The following is an 18,252-nucleotide window of genomic DNA, read 5'->3' on the forward strand; positions in this document are numbered from 1 at the left end:
GATACAAAGAGGTAACTATGGGGTTACGGTGTGAATGTTATGGTAGATTGAACACTGTGACTGATAATTTTGTGCGAAGGACAAATACCATTGTATACATTTAAATAAAATTTAACTCCTTCCTTAGTTTAATTTGTGTAATTGTGCATTCCATTTTTTAAACTAGATTTGATTGTAAAAGTCTCAGGCAAACCAATTTTTGACATAAAGCTTAATATGGCCTCTATAATGTAAATAGATTTTTAATTGATATTCCCATGAAGAAGAATAATGAATGAAAATCTATGGACGATAAGTTAAAAAGAGTGACCGGAATACATAGTCTTTGTCCGGCGACAGAAGGTAATAGAACCCCTTTGTGGTTCGACTCCGGCGGCCACCGCCACAACTGTTTCTGCCTCATAACAGCGTTAAGCGCTGCTGTGTTCTGGGTTGAAGGATGTGGTAAGCACGACATACTTTTCAGAGGCGTTCTAGCTTAGTCCTCAGGAGTAGCGGCGCGGCGCAATTATTATCAGTGAACTTAGTCGGTATGAACCATCTCGTGTGTGGCTCTGTACAGAGGGTAGGTATTTGTATTGTCCGCATAGCCCTTTACAAGCGCGTAATCTGTTCTGATATTACTTAATATGGAGATTAGATACCGACGATATTTCGAAACGAATAAACGGACACTGTAATTTCGCTTATTTCTATATACATTATGTGATAACAATAACCTTTTAAATCAAATGCATTTTATTCGTTTTGTATAATTTAATTGGCTAAAGTTTCATAGTTACGCTCTCTTAACTGTCGCGTGTAGGCAGCATGACACGACTGACTAGGTCAATGATGGAATCGAATGCAAAAACAAAACAATAAGGTCTAAATCTGATATTGCATAGGTCTTCTATTTTTTAATAATCTGGTTGGTATCTGTTTATGTTTTAGGCATTCATTAAAAGAATAAAAGTAATAGATAGTCTTACAATTTTGATTTCAATCTAAGCAAACTAGGATTTGCGATTAGTCATGTTATGTGTTGGCTGTGATCAAGTATAAACGAACAAGTAGGAATGCGAGATGCTGTCTAAAGATGAAGAAAATTCTTTTATTAGAGGAAGAAGGGGAGCGCATATTTTGGTTCCTATTATTAACTATGCCATACGTATTAAATATAGGACGCGCCCGCCACTGTACCTGCGCCTGCGATTTCTATGTGAACAAGCACTTACATATTTTAGACACATTGTCTATTTGCAAGTCGTGGTCATCTTAAGAATTCATGGTTCGGTATCACTGGAAGTGCCGGTGTTATTTTCTGTACATCCTTTCTTCCAAAGTATTTGTAATTGATCCTAACAGTCTTTACAGCTACAACGATGAAGGACCGATAAGGATCACACTTATCAAGGAAATAAATTCGCAAAAATAAACAACAGCAAACCAGGCCCGGACCTTGGAGGCAAGCCGGGGCCTATGCCCCGGGCAGCAAATTCAGAGGGCGGCCAAATTCACTTTGACCTACACTACGCACGAATATTATTATTCGCGAGACGCGTAGGCATAGTTCAGTAAAAATAAATATAAGTGGTCGAGGGCGGCATTTTTTAGTTTTTGCCCCGCCTAAAAATTTGGAGATCCAGGACTGCAACTTCTTTTTATTTATTTTTTTATATGAGAAATAGATATTGGTGCAGCGTTTACTTAACAATACTAAGTTAAAAACGCGTACCCTATATAGGTATACTTATTAAAATTAAGGTTACTATAATAAATAGAAAGGCTCTTTACGTCCTGTTGTTATATTTGCCAGGATATTTTGGTTCCGTTCCGCTTAACATTATATACCTAAGTCACTACTCAGTTGCTGTGTCGATTGTCACTTTTTTGCTACTTAATTGCTAACAAACCGTCTCTTTAGAATATTTAATAGACTTCAATTATGTCTCTTATGAACCTGTTACTTATCGTAATGAGTATGATACTTTACAAAATAATAAACTTAATTTGCTGCTTATATCATGCGCATCGTATTAAAGGCGAATATAAAATTTTACGGTATAACCAAAGTAAGAATAATTAACAAAAGTATGAATTTAAGTGCATTTATTTTTGAAGTTATCTTTATATATATATTTCTTATGTGCATGTGTATGTCACTGAACTTTTTCTAAACGACTGGGCTGATTTTGATGAAATTTGTCGTGTGTGTTCAAGGGGACTTGAGAATGGTTTAGATTCACAATTTAGTCCGTGGGAAAGGTTCTTATATATAAAATTCTCGTGCCACAATGTTAGTTACTGTACTCTTCCGAAACGGGCTTACCGATTTTCAGCAAATTTTATATGTATATCCAGTAGGTTTGAGAATCGGCTACTATTTATTTTTCATACCCCTAAGTGATAAGGGTTGTTCACCCTTAACATTTTTTATTTATATGGCAACACAACGTTTGCCGGGTCAGCTAGTGTTCTATAAAAACATAATGCATATTACACTTCATTAATATATAAAATATAATTAATTAACTGGGTTCTAGGCATGTTTAAATTTAAATTTAGTAACTAAAAATGTAGAATATTAGGGGGAAACTCTTACAACAAAACTGCCTTTGATTAATTAAAGGCTTATGGATGGATGGATACGGTCCAAGAATTAAAGTGATGAAACAATAAGTATGAAAAAGACAATGTGAGTTGTCTCACTGACGATTTTAAATTGAAAGATTATTTCTATGGTAAAAAGAAAAAAAATGATTTAGCTACGTCTATGACGTGGTCAATCAAAAGTGTATGGATGTGGCACGAAACTATCGCAAGTTCAATTCGAACTTGCCGAATGATTTTATCTCGGTTTGGTTTCTCTTCATCGCATATACAAAAAATATTGTTAAATGTCAATGTACTCTTGGAACTGACATTAGTGAATACATTAAATCCTTATCTGCTATTGACGTTCGTTTTTAACGAGTTTAACGTCCATAACATATCCAGTTTAAACGGTATTTTTTATTCTTTTTATTTATGATCACAAAATTAACAATATTTTAAGTATTCGTAAGCTTTTTAAGCGTCGGAATATCTGAAAAGAAAAAATATTTTTTGTCCTAATGAGTATCATATATCACGAATCACGATGTATACCTAACTACTATTCGTAGAATAAGTTTTTATCAATGTGGAATCGACATCATCAGTGCTAATATTATCAAATACAATTTTACTTTCGGGATGATTTTGTAAAATGTATACTACAAAACTTGAAATTATAGTTATAGGAACACTAAATAAATATTATTTATATTCGACAAATTGATGACATAAAATATATGAAATTCAAAAAAATATTGTTATGCATAAAATTATTAAATTTGTACAAGTGTTTCATAGTCATATAAATAAAGAAAGATAACAATTCTATACAAAAACACATGCTCATTATAGTTTTGGGCGGTATTAAGCCGTGAAATATGTAGATAATTATTTGAAATAAGTATTTCAAAAACCATAAATTAATGCATGCAAGTTAAAATGTTAATGTATATTATGTTTTATATACAAAAAAATATTTTTCACATGTTACTAATGTTTACAGAATTATAAAGTTAGTGGTCGCATTGAAGCTATCATAGTTAAATATACATTTTATTTATATGTGTGGGGTAATTCAGGTTAATTCTCACAACTCTTTCAATTCACTAAACTATATTTTTCCAGATTTATCATAAGCTATATTAATTTACACTCTTCTATATTACGATTCTGTAATATAAAAGTATTTCAATGTCCAATATTTTCCTTTTGTAATGGAACAAAGCTCTTATCACAACTCATTTAACCAGTGTCAATTTTATTATAAATAGCGTTTGCAATCTTAACCTTGACTTCTTTCGTATTTCCGCTACCTGCAAATTTAGGTACAATACTGAAAAGAAACATGATTTGATTTTAATTTTCAGCGTAATTTTTGCATTATCCGTAAGGGCTAATGTAACATTGGGAATGATTACTTTGGAGTTCATTATTATCTAAATATGAATAATGAAATATTTTACTGTATACAGTAAGGTGAAGATTTGAAGTACATAATTATATTCGAAAATTTAATGCTTCTGCACATTGCAGTTTGAATAAATAATTTTTACTTGGATTTGCATAATTTTAATCATATCGTTCTAGTCACAATCAGATAGCTCGTCGTAGGAATTGCCATATTTTATAGGTTTGTTTATTTTTGCTACATAGAATATATCGTACTGCCAGTAACTGTAGCACAATGTGCACTCGCGCTTGTACTATTCAGGATACATTATTAAGAGACCGATAAGAATTGCGTGAAATATTTTGCAAGACCACAGAACCTTCTCACTGGTTCAAACTTTTGTGTCGTTTGAACGCTCGCGTGGGACGGTGTTCTGCAAAACCTAATCAGCCGGTGTCAACGAAATTTTATCTAACAATAGTAGTGAATAATACCAGAGGTTTAATTCAAAGACAGGTTGTATTTGTTACGTGTTTCATGGACAGTCTTATTTTTTTTATGTAATAATTCGATAAAAAATGTGGAGCGACAGTAAACTAATTTGGTAAGTAATTTCTTGTTAATTTTTTTATTGGTCGATTTTTAATATTATCAATATTATAAAAAAAACAAATGTCTTTACCATCATAAACTTATGACCGAAGATTCAAAAGATATATCAAGACATACAACCCGAAAATTATATCCCTTTTGTGGTTTTAAAATAAGAATGGATATACCCATGTATCTCTATATTTATCTGACATATAAAACAAATACATAACTATTTTCGACAAAAAATATAAAAAAATACCTATAGAAAGCGCGCACATGTTTGGAATTTCTTATTGTAGATTACCTGATATATTTTTATTGTTTTATTAGTAAGTATAGAATACACCGACAGGACTAGTAATTTATTTACAAATATACATAACTATACCCATGACTTCGCCCGCGTAGATTGTATGACAGGTATAATACATTATTTAACTTCCATAACAATCGTTGATAAATAACTGGGTAAATGTAAATAATTTTTGAATATAATATTCAGTATTCTTCAGAATGCCTTTTTAAACGCGAACATAAGATACCTTAATCAATAAGCTATGTGTAACCATTGGCGCTACGTTCAACAATGACTTGGCTTATGGGTTGGAAATGAATTGAAGATTCAATAGTTCGGTCATGATAAGTCCCAATCAATCGTACCATAACATATTTATGGTATATGATATTACATTAGGGCAACCATTTTATTTCAAGACCAATAATATAATATTGGACAACGTGACTCTTAATATTAAGTGCTAATTGCAAATTTTGCGATCTAGAAGACTATGAAATTTCTTCGAGCTAGATTTTAAATCAATTACACGCAATAGGCACATTTTTATTTATTTTTTAATTAAGGGCCTAAGTAATATAAGTACAATTTCTAAATTCACACACTTCTATATTACAATTTTACTTGTTATAGTATAAAATAGGGTATGTGCGCCACACTTTGTGTTATGCTATCATTACACTAAACATAATTCATTTAGTAGTTAATGCATTACGGGGGGGACGATAGTCAGACATACAGACATTCTATTAAATTTCCCTACTTCTTCGTAGTTACAAAAACAATATTTTTATTGTTTAATAATTCGATCCTTTACTTCTTTATTACATGTACGATCTACGTGTATTGGATGTGAAAGTAAATGTAGGTACTTATTTACACTAAATACGTTTAGAAATGAAATTGGCAAATAAAGAACCACAGGAATAGTCAATATTAAAAATCTGTCTCTAAATTTTCATTTCTTACGTGCCTTTCTCATAACTTGCTAAATGATATAAGTACCTATTAAGAATGGAGTCATTAATTTTCTTACCATTGTTGAAGGTTAAATAATTAGCTCATTATTATTATTATGAGCATAAAAGTATCGTAAACAGGTTATCAACACCTATTAGGCTATTTTTAAATTGCTTCCGTTTCTGGGTTTCCCTTAATTACTTCGACATTTTAAAACTTACTGTACTTATTGCCTTAATGTAGATTTTTCAATGTTCCTTTCACATTTAAATTACAATGTTTTATAATATAAATAGAGAAAATACTTTTTGGGTCCCATAAATTAAATGCAGTTTCTTCATTAAGTATGTAAAGAAATGAACGAAGTCCATCTTAAAGGATTTATCAGGATATCCATAATAAAAATACTGGAAGAAACAAAGACGATGGATTATTTTTTATTGAAGTAGCAAATAAAAAATGCAGCCTGACCATGTATAATTAAAACCAAATAAGATTAAAGATTCGAAACTTACCAGAGCTTGACCACACATTAATATGTATGTAGGTTGAATACACATTAATATGTATTTTAGTGTTTAAATAATTAGTAAATTGTTGCTTTTACACAAAAAAACTTATATGAATCCACGAAGAGTACCCGAATAAAACGAAATTATTACATGGCATCTAATAGAAATATAACATGTTCATACTGCAGCTTATCTAATGATATCTTAAGATATTTATTGAAGATTAGTGTAAATAGTGAAAATAAAAACCACTAGGTAACATTTTATCGCTGCGCGGCATATTAGTGCTGTCGAGTGACTTAGATATAATTATGTATATAATATGATGGTTATACATCATATCAAAAATAATAAAAATAACATACAAACAAGATATTGTAACTATTTAATAGCGATTAACTGATTAACGATATAAGGTATCGGAGACTAGAGAACTTGTCGCATTAGATTTATGTATATATGCAAATGTAAGAAGCACATTTCCAGCATCAGTTTAGTTCTGCTAGTCTATATGCAGATTTAAATATGTTTGAAACATTCTTTCGATATTCTTGCGACACTTATTAAATATTATAAGGCTGTATTTTTTATTGCTCTATACATCAATCAAAAGCTCTATGCAAATGATATTACCGGATTACTAAATTTGAATGCAATGTTTCTACTTTGCTTTGCTAGGCTAGAGTGAAAGTTAGAGTAAAAATTATCTAAAGTTAACGACAAATTAAGTTAAATTTTACTAGCCGATAATTTGTTACGAGTAAACGGTGAGAGGCTTACTTTAATATACTGAATATGGATAGATACTCTATCCTTGTATATTGTATTGATGTATTAATTGTATTGTATATGATTATTCACTTATAATTTATTGTATTAGAATTATTCACAGAAAATATTATTTTTCAAACTAAGTAGCTGAATACAATTTTATTCTGGTAACCATGTAACTGCGTATTAGTTGCTTACGGTGTGTGACAGGGTGATGATTACACTACACTTAGTAATGCTAACTTAGTATACTTTTCCATGGGCGGTGGCCATGGTAAGGTATACCAAGATAAGAGGCGAAGGGATTCATTTTGATAGCGTCACAGTCAATCACGATGGACAGCTAAATCATTCTTGGTTTTTTCTTGGTTTGGTTTGTCTAGTTTTGACTGATGTATGCAATCATTGGACATGATGGAACTCGTTAACATGATTCTTGCTAAATAGATAATCTCTACACTCTCTAGCGTAGATCGGCTACCCACACTAAAAGTCTTGTTAATAACTAGATTGTACTGTTGAGCACGTATATTTGATTGTGTAATTATTGTTAGTTCAATGATATATATGAGATTTTTTTTTATTTTTTTTTTTGTTTATCATAGATTTGATAAGTAAGATAGAGTAATTTGAAACATTTGTTTAAATAAATTATAATACGGCATATTAATAAATTATTATTGCATTAGCTAATACATTGTATTATATATAATCTAATAGAACAAAAGCAAAATGCAGGCGTCACGCCTTAGGCATTAGCGGCTCAAAACATTATGACAATATCGCATTACATTACGCTTCATTAGTCGAAGATAATTGCCGAATTACTAAAATGGATACGCCGTGATGCCAGCGTCATGTTATAGTGGCTTCCCTTGTTTTTTATAATATAGAAGTAGCAGACGAGCATGCAGTCCACCTGATGGTAAGTGGCTACTGCCGCCCATGGACATTTGTAATCAACCGCAGATAGGATTAGATATGGTCCTGAGCACCTGAGGTCGGCCACAGATGCGCCGCTACCCCTGAGGACTAAGCTGGAACGCCTCGAAAAAGTCTGTCTCCCTTACCACACCCTTCAAACCGGAACACAGCAGCGCCTAACACTGCTGTTATTAGGCAGAAATAGGTGTGGCGGTGGTGCCGCCGGAGTTGAACCATAAAGGGTTCTACCACCTTCAGAAAATTGTTCTGTAAATTTTAGCGTGCACCTAGAACACTAAGTTATTGACCACGCTAAAGCTTTCTCACGGTCTGTCGGACTTCCATTCTTGATATTAGGAGCCATTTTGTCATTCCAAAATGCAAAGTGACTCGCATCGGATCTGACGACCTGTTACGGCTTCTTCCGCACTACCACAGGCGATGCTTACCTCAGGCTGGTTTGGTGCGGGTGGGTACGCGTCCATCCATAATACTACCTCCGAAGCAAGCATTACATGTTACATATTTATAACAAAAGCCCATTCAGTTGATATTTTTGTATTTTTTCTATATATCATTTGTTTGTTTATTTACAGGCGCAAATGGTTGTTTTTGGCGTTAGTGGCGTCCGTGTCGGCGTCATATTACTCGCAGCCAAATATAGTGTTCATAATGGCAGATGATATGGTATGTAATGTAAAATAACTATTTTATATCATTAGCAGAGAAGAATCATCAAGCCTGGCTTTTACCAGGTGTTTAAAAATCACCGACATCTTATTATTGCGAGATTTTCAAGGATGTCACAATGTTTAGTTAGACCATATTAGACTGTCATTTTAAATATGTTACACTACTTACAACTAATGAAGCTTCGAATTTACGATTACGCTTATTACGAAAAGTTTTAACATTATTGTTAATAATAAAAGATATGAAATATATGATTCATCACGTTTCTGGAGTCAAACGAGTCGACAATTAATTTAAGTGTTAATAAAATAAATGATCATTGATATCATTACCTAATCAGAAACGAAAAGCAAGTTGAACTCGTGTGAAAAGGGTTCCGTACATTAATTATCTTCGTCACAGTTCTTTTAAATCTGGCCCATGTGTACATGTGGCTGTGAGTGCTGTGACAGACGGTCGGGTGAAACACGAGAGACCTTAAGGTTTCGGTTTTTTTTTTATACGGAACCCTAAAATGACTTCAGATCTTATCATTGCATAATTTAATAATTTCCGTTAGGTATTCAACACGTAAATTGATATCAAGTTTATTAATGTGTAGATTTTAATAAACAATATTTGGATATTTTGTGCATGGATTATGACACTAATATTGCTGATTTATGAGCAATATAAGCAATAAGCATACATATTGTGTTATGTTTTTTATTTGGAAATTAAGCCCAACTTCTTTGAGACGTGCTAGGCATAACAATTTGTTGATGGTTATTCTGAACAAATCGAAACATCAACATGCTGATAAATGATATTGGTGTACTAATTTAAAGTAAAGTTTTTGAACTTATCTGCCCTCTACCAAGTGTGTAGATTTCATTATTTTTTCTGTAACGGTACGTTAACTAAGAGAGCAGAAAGTTAGTTATTGATACACATATTATTTTTTCCAGGGTTGGAATGATGTTGGCTACCATGGTTCGGACCAAATCCCGACACCGAATATAGATGCTCTGGCAATGCAAAGTGTCATACTACAGCAATACTACAGTGAAGCTATTTGTACTCCAGCCAGAAGTGCTCTTCTCACTGGCAAATATCCGATGAGGCTGGGTAAGTGATTTTAACAGTTACCAACGATAAGGCAGAAGGGCTATCTGATAGAAAAAGTCACAGTAGAGAGCTGGTTATATACCTTTTGACCCATGGCATAATGTCCGGGAATTTCTCGGGAGGATGTTTTCTTGGCAATTTTTGCAAGTCAAAGTTTGTGATACTTTAAAGATTAATGATATAATTCCTTTTTACCTATCAAGAAAAATTTAATCAATATCAATTTTTGTATAATAAACATAGTTGGTGAGAAAATTCGCGATCTAATGTGTCGCGAAGTTCACAAATTGCTGTGAACCAAATTATAATTTAAAGTATATTCAACGAAAAAGGATATTTCGTTTTCAGGCATGCAAGGTTTTCCTTTGTACAATTCTGAAGACCGTGGTATTCCGTTGTCGGAGCGGCTCTTGCCTTCGTATTTGAAGGCGCTTGGTTATTCTACACATTTAGTGGGGAAATGGCATGTGGGGATGTCTCGGCCGGAATTTCTGCCGACCGCGCGTGGATACGATGATCATTACGGCATGAGAGGAGGCTTCGTTGACTACTACACGTATAACAAAGTTGAAACGGTAAGTAATTGGCGTAAATTAGTTTTGTTGTATGTTTCGTAGAACAATATATCAGTTTATTGCCTTTGTTTTCGGTGGTGATGAGTGTGTATTGGGTAGAGTATTGTAGAGTGCCGTACGAGAATACACTTCGTTATTTTCGAAACATGTTCCTTATGCGTATACAGTAATAGGAATATATAGGTGCAATAATAAAAAGTTACTACTAACTTTCTATTCTTTTAAATCATATTAGCTTGGGAGAAAATATTATCTAATAATAATACTTGATAACTATATCTACCTACTAAAGGCATGCGTCATACAGATGTTTCAATTGTAACTTATTATACATTCATTACTTATGTTATATTAAATGCGTAAGAGTCATTAAAGTTATACATTATTTATGTTATATTAAATGCGTAAGAGTCATTATTATTTTACAAATTACCATCATAAAGCTAAGATATTGAAACCAAAATTTTATGGTCGATTTTAAATTTTACGGTCTCAAAAAATCGACGTTGTTATGTATTATTTGTACAGGTGTTCTGTATTTGTTGATTTTTATCACTTCCCGTAACGTTCAATTAATGCAAAATAATTAGGTAGTAATGATGATACCAGTTTGAAATTCAATATGGCGCTTGCCCCAACGTGGCGGTTTTTTTATGTACTGATATGGGTGTCAAATGAAAGGATTTTTTCAGAAGAAGACGAAAAACAAAATGCCATTACTATTTTCTTAAATATAAACTTATTGAACTATTTTACGAAGCCAACGCTACTGTCAGTAAGAAGATCTCAGCTTTGTTGTCTTTTACTATATAAAGATTGTTATAAGAATGATCTTGTTACATTCGATCCTCTTTGGTTGAAAAAATGTTTTTCTTTCAGTGGCCTAACGGACGCCTGATGCATGGATTGGATCTCTTCGATAACGACATACCACAGGTCAATGAAGATCGTTACGCAGTTGATCTGCTCACAGAGAGAGCCATTAACAGTAAGTTTGTAACATAATTAGGTATATTTTCAGGTCCATTTCCTTATATATTCAAAAGTGGTAGAACCATTTGTGGTTCAACTCCAGTGGCACCACTGCCACACCTATTTCTGCCTATTAACAGTAGTCTCAAGTGCTGCTGTGTTCTGGTTTGAAGGGTGTGGTAAGGGAAACATACTTTTCCGAGGCGTTCCAGCTTAGTCCTCAGGAGTAGCGGCGTCACCGACCTCAGGAAGGTAACTAATCTTATCTGTGGTTGATTACATATGTCCATGGACGGCAGTAACTTACCATCAGGTGGACTGCAATCTCGTCTGCTACTATATCCTCGCTCCTATATTATATGTACAAAATATAGTCTTCGTACCAGTGTTTTGTATTACTAATTATTATCGACTATATGATTTTAATCAACAAACAACTATATGATTTTAATCAACAAACAATTTATTTTATGTATTGAAATCGATTATCGTGGCTAATTATTACCAGGACAGCATAGAACATAAGCAGGATGCCAAGCAATACATACTCATATACCAAAACTAAATTAAATTTACATAGATTGAGAATGAAATCAGAACTACAAAGTTTCATTCCACACAACTGGTAAATCCCTTTATATGCAAATGAAGTTTGTTACAGTGTTTCATTGTACTCGGGTCAATACCACAATCAGTTGGTAATAAAAACAGAGGACGGGAAAGCAATTCCCAGCTGAATTTTGAATCACAAGCGGTGGTGTGTGGTGTGAATTATTTTGATTTCGACACACGTTTAATTTGAAACTCTTATCCATAAATTAAAGTAACAGTTACGTACTTGAGTCTGTTCAGGGTTACTTAAAAATTACTTAAGCATTACGTAGGAATTTAAGATCTGTAAGAAATTAAAGTATATTTATTAATTCATTGATATTAAGAAATTAAACTACTTATAATAAAGAAGAAAACAGTACAAACAGATTTAAATACCTGTAGCTCCCTATCTTTTATTACAATAATAACCAAATAATCGCCCTAGATTACGATAATATTTATTGACTCATAACAAATTTATTTTTTCCGTGGATGATACATATCTATATTGATTTATTGCTTACAAATTCAATATATTACACATTTGACTGAAGCATGGCTACTCGATCGAGGGGTCTGAGGTTCGATACCCAGACACGCATCTATTATTTTTCAAAGAAGCCTGCACACGTGTGTGATTTAAAAACAATTTCTTAAAGGTATGTGAAGTCTTTCAATACGCACTTTGTCAGTGCGGTGCGTGTAAGGCAATGGCCATTACGGCAAATATTGATATACTGGGAATTATTTGGAATCCATTTTAAACTGCTACTAAAAAGAAAATAGTCCAAAATCGACAAATTTCCATGCCTACGTAGAAAATAGCGACAACTTATAAGTAAGCACACAAAAATATAGTAATGTAATAATTTCATTTGCAAAAAAAAAATAACTTACAATAATATGTAAGTTACGAGAATAGAATATTATAAAAACTTAACCATATTTCAGATAACACATCCATTACGATAATGTAGCTTATTATGTTAAAATTACAAAAAATTGAAATATTAGTTCAATGGTAGTTGGCCTAATAGGCTAAGTTGTGCTGTCAATAAAAATGGAACAGTTCAATTTGAAAAAATATTACTATGGTCGAATCGTGAGAAGTCGGATCGCGATAGGTACTCGTTTTAGTTAACACTGGGATTATACACCTATCAATTAAACAATAACTGATGCTTCAAATGAATATGTTATGATGAGAATTACTTGTATTATTGTGTTGAAATAACTATACTACTTACGTTTATTGCAACAAAATGTTCGCATTGTGTAACGATTGTACTCGGACTTTTTATCATGCAAAAGTAATGGTTCCCATGATCAAGTACTCAACACTACTATAATAATAACAAAAATCAGATAACAGATTGTTTAAGTGGCATTATGATGGCGGCCTTGTAAGGTAAAAGTGCGGTTAAATATAACATTGCACTTTTAATAAAAACAGGATAAAATATTTACCTGCGTTAATGTTTCTGGGTCTGTTGTTTATTTTTAAAATAGGTCTAAAAATGCTACCTTCACGGTCGAACTACACTTGTTGAACTTGTGTTTTGTTGTTGTTGTTTTTTATTACTTATTGTAGTATAATTTACCTAAAGATAAATATCACAAATTGTTTAATTGATTCTTAAATGGCAAGTCAATATTTAACGGATAACTCGATCGACTCGATGAGTCGATAACTGATATTTTTTTCTTAGGCTGCGAATTTAAACAGCGCTCCACACTGGTTGAACCTAATAGCTAATTATAGACTTATATTCAAATTCAAATTAAAATCTCATTTATTCGAAACTGATTCACATAGAACACTTTTAAAAGTCAACAAACTACCACCGCTTCGGAAGATGTTTAGCTATGGAGAAAAAGCGGCGAAAGAAACTCTATTGTTTAGTGATCATTAACTGGGAAACTAGCTACATTTTACTACAGTGTTTTAATAGTAATATATAAAAAAAAACAATGTGAGCCGTCACGGGACGCCTGGCAGATGTGAAACATCGACATTATTTTGTAAAAGTAATATGCAGAAAAGAACATATTGTGATAGGAACTAAATATGTCATAATGATAAAATAAAATATTACGATTTTTGCGCATGGCGACGCGTCGCCACACCGTACACACTACTGCATATAGACTGTATATATATACCATTGTATAGTGTGGCTATAGATGTTTCACATCAAAAAAGATAAAACACTGTAATAATTTTAGTAATCCACTCCCGCAACACGTCCTGCCCGATGTTCCTGCACGTGACGCACACGGCGCCGCACGCCGGCAACACGGGCGGGCCGCTGCAGCCGCCGCTGTACCGGCCCGTGGGACACCGGCACATCGCGCACTCCGACCGACGGCTCTATGCAGGTATACTACATACACAAATTTCCACGCTTATATACATAGATACTTACATACATGCATACATACATACTTACATACATGCATAACACCTATGCACTTCTGTCGCATGATGATAGGTGTTTGTTGCGTCCCATGCAACAAACACCTATGCGACAGAAATCCTCAAGGAAACACGTATCCAAAAAAGAAAAAGAGTCCGAACTGTTAGCCAAGCAGGAGGTGCAAACAGCTTATAAATACCTAAGAGCTTCCCCCGTGAAGAAATATATAGTAGTTATTCCACGGAAGGCAAGGAAGTTAGAGACGATATAACATCTAGATCCTACGATACGTAATTGTATTTTTTCCTTCACAACAAAAACATATATACATACATGCATACGTACATACATGTTTAATCACATACATATCCTTTTTTGAAATCTGTTAAAAAGGTTTTGTATATGTGTCTAGGTTGATAGAATCAAACTCGAAATAGCAAAAAATCAACCAATAGATATTTAACCAAAAGTTTTCTCATTTTAAGAAGAGGCTTATACCTAGGAATATAAGATAAAAAATGGTAAGTAACAAAGAACGTAAAACGAAAGAATGTTGTGTTTATAATAAGTGAAAAATTAGAATTTAGAATGGCGAAAGAAGCGATAAGTTACAGCAAGTATTCAATACACTTGTGCAATTTCGTTTTCTCAGTATTGTGATTAGGTAGACTCAACATTTCATTGTTGTCATCGAACAAAACGTTTTTTCAAAAGGAATTAATAATTTTATGTTTGAAAAATATTGTTTACAGAACTGGTAGCCGCGTTGGATCATAGTGTGGGTAGAATAGTGGAAGCGTTGTATGAGGCACAGATATTGCACAACACCATTATAGTATTCATGTCTGACAACGGTGCACCCACTGTAGGAGATTTAAACAATTGGGGAGTTAACCTACCATTTAGGGGGAGAAAAGAAACTCCATGGGAAGGCGCTGTTAGAGTGCCAGCATTCATATGGCACGCTGGGTTCAAACCTAGAATATGCGATAGTCTAATGCACATTACCGATTGGCTGCCGACTTTGATCAGAGCCGCCGGTGGCTCTATTACGCATGAGATAGATGGCATCAATCAATGGGATTCATTAGTTTTGGGATCAGAATTAAAGAGGAAAGAAGTCCTCATAGCCATCGAGGACGGTGGTAATAATGTTTACGGCGCATACAGAGCTGGCGATTACAAGATTATTCTTGGTAATGTAACGGGAATGAGAAATGATTACTATGGAGAAGATTTTATGATAAATAAGGAGCCACCTCCACCATACTTCCCAGTTTTGACTTCGAGCTATGTGGCGGCGGTGTTTCAAAGAATGGGCATTTATTTTGATCCAGTACAAGTTCAGGCAACACGAGATGCTGCTATGATTCGTCAAAAAGACAAGGAAAGGGATGCAACTCTCTGCTTACCAACAGCTAGTAAGTTCTTTAGATATTTGATCTCAAATTGATAGGGTCTGACTTTGAATTTAAATATTATCCAAACTCCATTTTTTAAACATATTTGATGGTATATCATATATCGATAATTGACTAATATTTTTGAATGATTTTCCAGCCCGGGGTTGTCTGTTCAACGTTCGGCAAGATCCCATGGAGAGTCACGACCTTTGGGATAGAGCCAACAATATTGCGAAATTATTGGAGAGGAGACTAAGAATGCTTTGGGGGATGCAAATGAGAAGGGGTCCTTTAGCACTGGGCGAAGGTGCTGATCCTGCTAACTTTGGGTACACTTGGGAACCGTGGATATACAATGGCACTGATATTTCTCCACAGCAAACAACTACTCCTAGTTCCCAAAGCAACAAGCAACAACAAAAGGCAGCTGTTAACGCCAGGACCAAAACAAAGGCGGACAATTGTGACTGTGGTGATAATTTCAGAAATTTCGTATGCCTCTTTAGATGTATATTTTAAGCAATGTTGGCTACTTAGGATATTCAAATTATAGGATATATAGACGAAACTCGGCGTCATCTTGCAGATATTTTGTACGTAAGGCCACTGCTATAGTTACCTACATTTCAACACTTTTGTTGCAATTGTATTTTACATTAATAATCCGAATTACGATAATAGAAATCAATGTTTTCTTTAGTATGTAGATAATTTTTACCAGACTACTAAGGTTTATGGTTTATGTTCTTAGTTCCTATTTTTTTATACAGTCGGGATTTTTTATTTTTATAATCATTAGTTTTTATATGAAAACTTTTATATGGGGAAAGGGAATTTATACTACCATCTCATTCTTAGCAACGTTTAGGTTAATTATAGTATTTTTACAAGCTTTTTATTATATTTTTAATCGAGTAAGGAACCTTGAAGTTGACGTTTTAGCTACAAGTTGACAAAAAATATTATTTAAATATGGGAATTTGTCTTTGAGAGAGAAAGTATCATAAGAGATATTTCGGCGTCTATTCTTAACTATTCAATAAACATTGATATGCAAGTACTTTGGAATAACGCAATTTGAGTGTTGGTGGTGCAATTTCGATTCAACTAAGTAAGCCAATCGTTCACGTAAGTGTTTCGAAATATTCCATTAATTTCTTTGATTCCATAGATTACTTTATAGCACTCTAATTGTTCGTAGTACAAAGCGTAGGTACCTTTATTTGCTGTGTATATATTATTATTTACTTATGAAACTTGTTGGTATTTATAATGTTTTTGTTAATACTTATTTTAACAAAAGCTAGAATGTAGTAATTGAAGGATATTTTTTCGCGAATTATGCATTGATCTGCAACTGTCGTTCAGTGTATGTGAAAAGTGATAATATAGTTCAAGATTTCTAAATTCTTTATGAAGGTTGCTAAGACCGTTGTACTTTCAGAATATGCTAATTTACATTATATTAACACGTGTGTTATGCATAAGACTTTACACGCAATAGGCCTCATGGTTTTGGCGCAATAGTGATCCCGTTCAAAGTCAATGGTTCTGGTATTACGAGTGGCCACTCACCACCAAATAACACGTCTAACTTGTGCTTACTTAATTCTTATATATGTCATTATAGCATTACATATTTAAGTAGTTGATGCATTAGCACCACCTGTTCCTATTGATAACAAGTTCAGCTGAAGACTATGGTAATATCTTTATAAATAAAAAATACCTTTGTATAGTATAACTGATATGTTACTGATAATAAATGCATACAATTGTAATATTGTTAAGTGGTTCGTATCTGACATTAAAATAAGATAAAGGTTTTTGAGAGATGTTTTGTTTACTTGCATTATGTAGAGTTGTACTGCATCTTATAAATTTTGTTAACTGAACACTATTCTGATCATTATGAATTATGTTCCACTGCTGGGCAAGGTAAGAGGAGACTTCTTACAGTTAGAAGAATTTCAGCCACAATCGAGTGCCGATTAGTTCGCTTCACATGCTACCTCTTTTTTAAGAACTTTCAGTTATATTTACGACTAGCTGTGCCCCGCGGTTTCACCCGCGTTAAAAAGAAATAACGTGGGTGAAACCGCGGGCACAGCTAAAATATAGGTAGCCTAAATTACTCCTTATTACATCAGCTACCAGAACAATGGGACAGACAGACGTTATTTTGGTGTATGTACTGTATGTATATTCATATGAATGTAGTAAAAGGCGGTTATTTCAATATTAAAAACAGACACTCCAATTTTATTTATATGTATAGATGTATAGATGGTAAGAATTCACTGTTGAAATAAACGATAAAATTAATTTCTAAAACGCGCGTAACTTCTAAAAATAAGATTCCTATTACGTATATAGTAGACAATTTTATACGTATGTATAATGTACACAATATATTGCCAGAAAATGGATATCATTTAAATAATAATTTCTTTATCAACAAAATAACA

At 33.3% G+C, this 18,252-nt stretch overlaps 1 protein-coding gene across 1 annotated transcript; it reads left to right on the forward strand.

Moving 5' to 3' along the window:
- The first annotated feature begins 4,327 nt into the window (after positions 1–4,327).
- Positions 4,328–17,610, forward strand: LOC140750024 (arylsulfatase B). Its single transcript, XM_073083314.1, has 8 exons — positions 4,328–4,571; positions 8,620–8,710; positions 9,664–9,823; positions 10,172–10,398; positions 11,278–11,386; positions 14,191–14,343; positions 15,134–15,802; positions 15,942–17,610. Exons 1-8 carry the CDS (start codon positions 4,546–4,548, stop codon positions 16,301–16,303), a joined length of 1,797 nt encoding a protein of 598 aa, XP_072939415.1. The 5' UTR covers positions 4,328–4,545; the 3' UTR covers positions 16,304–17,610.
- The last annotated feature ends 642 nt before the right edge of the window (positions 17,611–18,252 follow it).

This window comes from Epargyreus clarus, unplaced genomic scaffold, assembly GCF_041222505.1.
Source record: "Epargyreus clarus isolate Ecla_fem2 unplaced genomic scaffold, WU_Ecla_fem_2.2 ptg000019l, whole genome shotgun sequence".
NCBI classification, from domain to species: domain Eukaryota; kingdom Metazoa; phylum Arthropoda; class Insecta; order Lepidoptera; family Hesperiidae; genus Epargyreus; species Epargyreus clarus.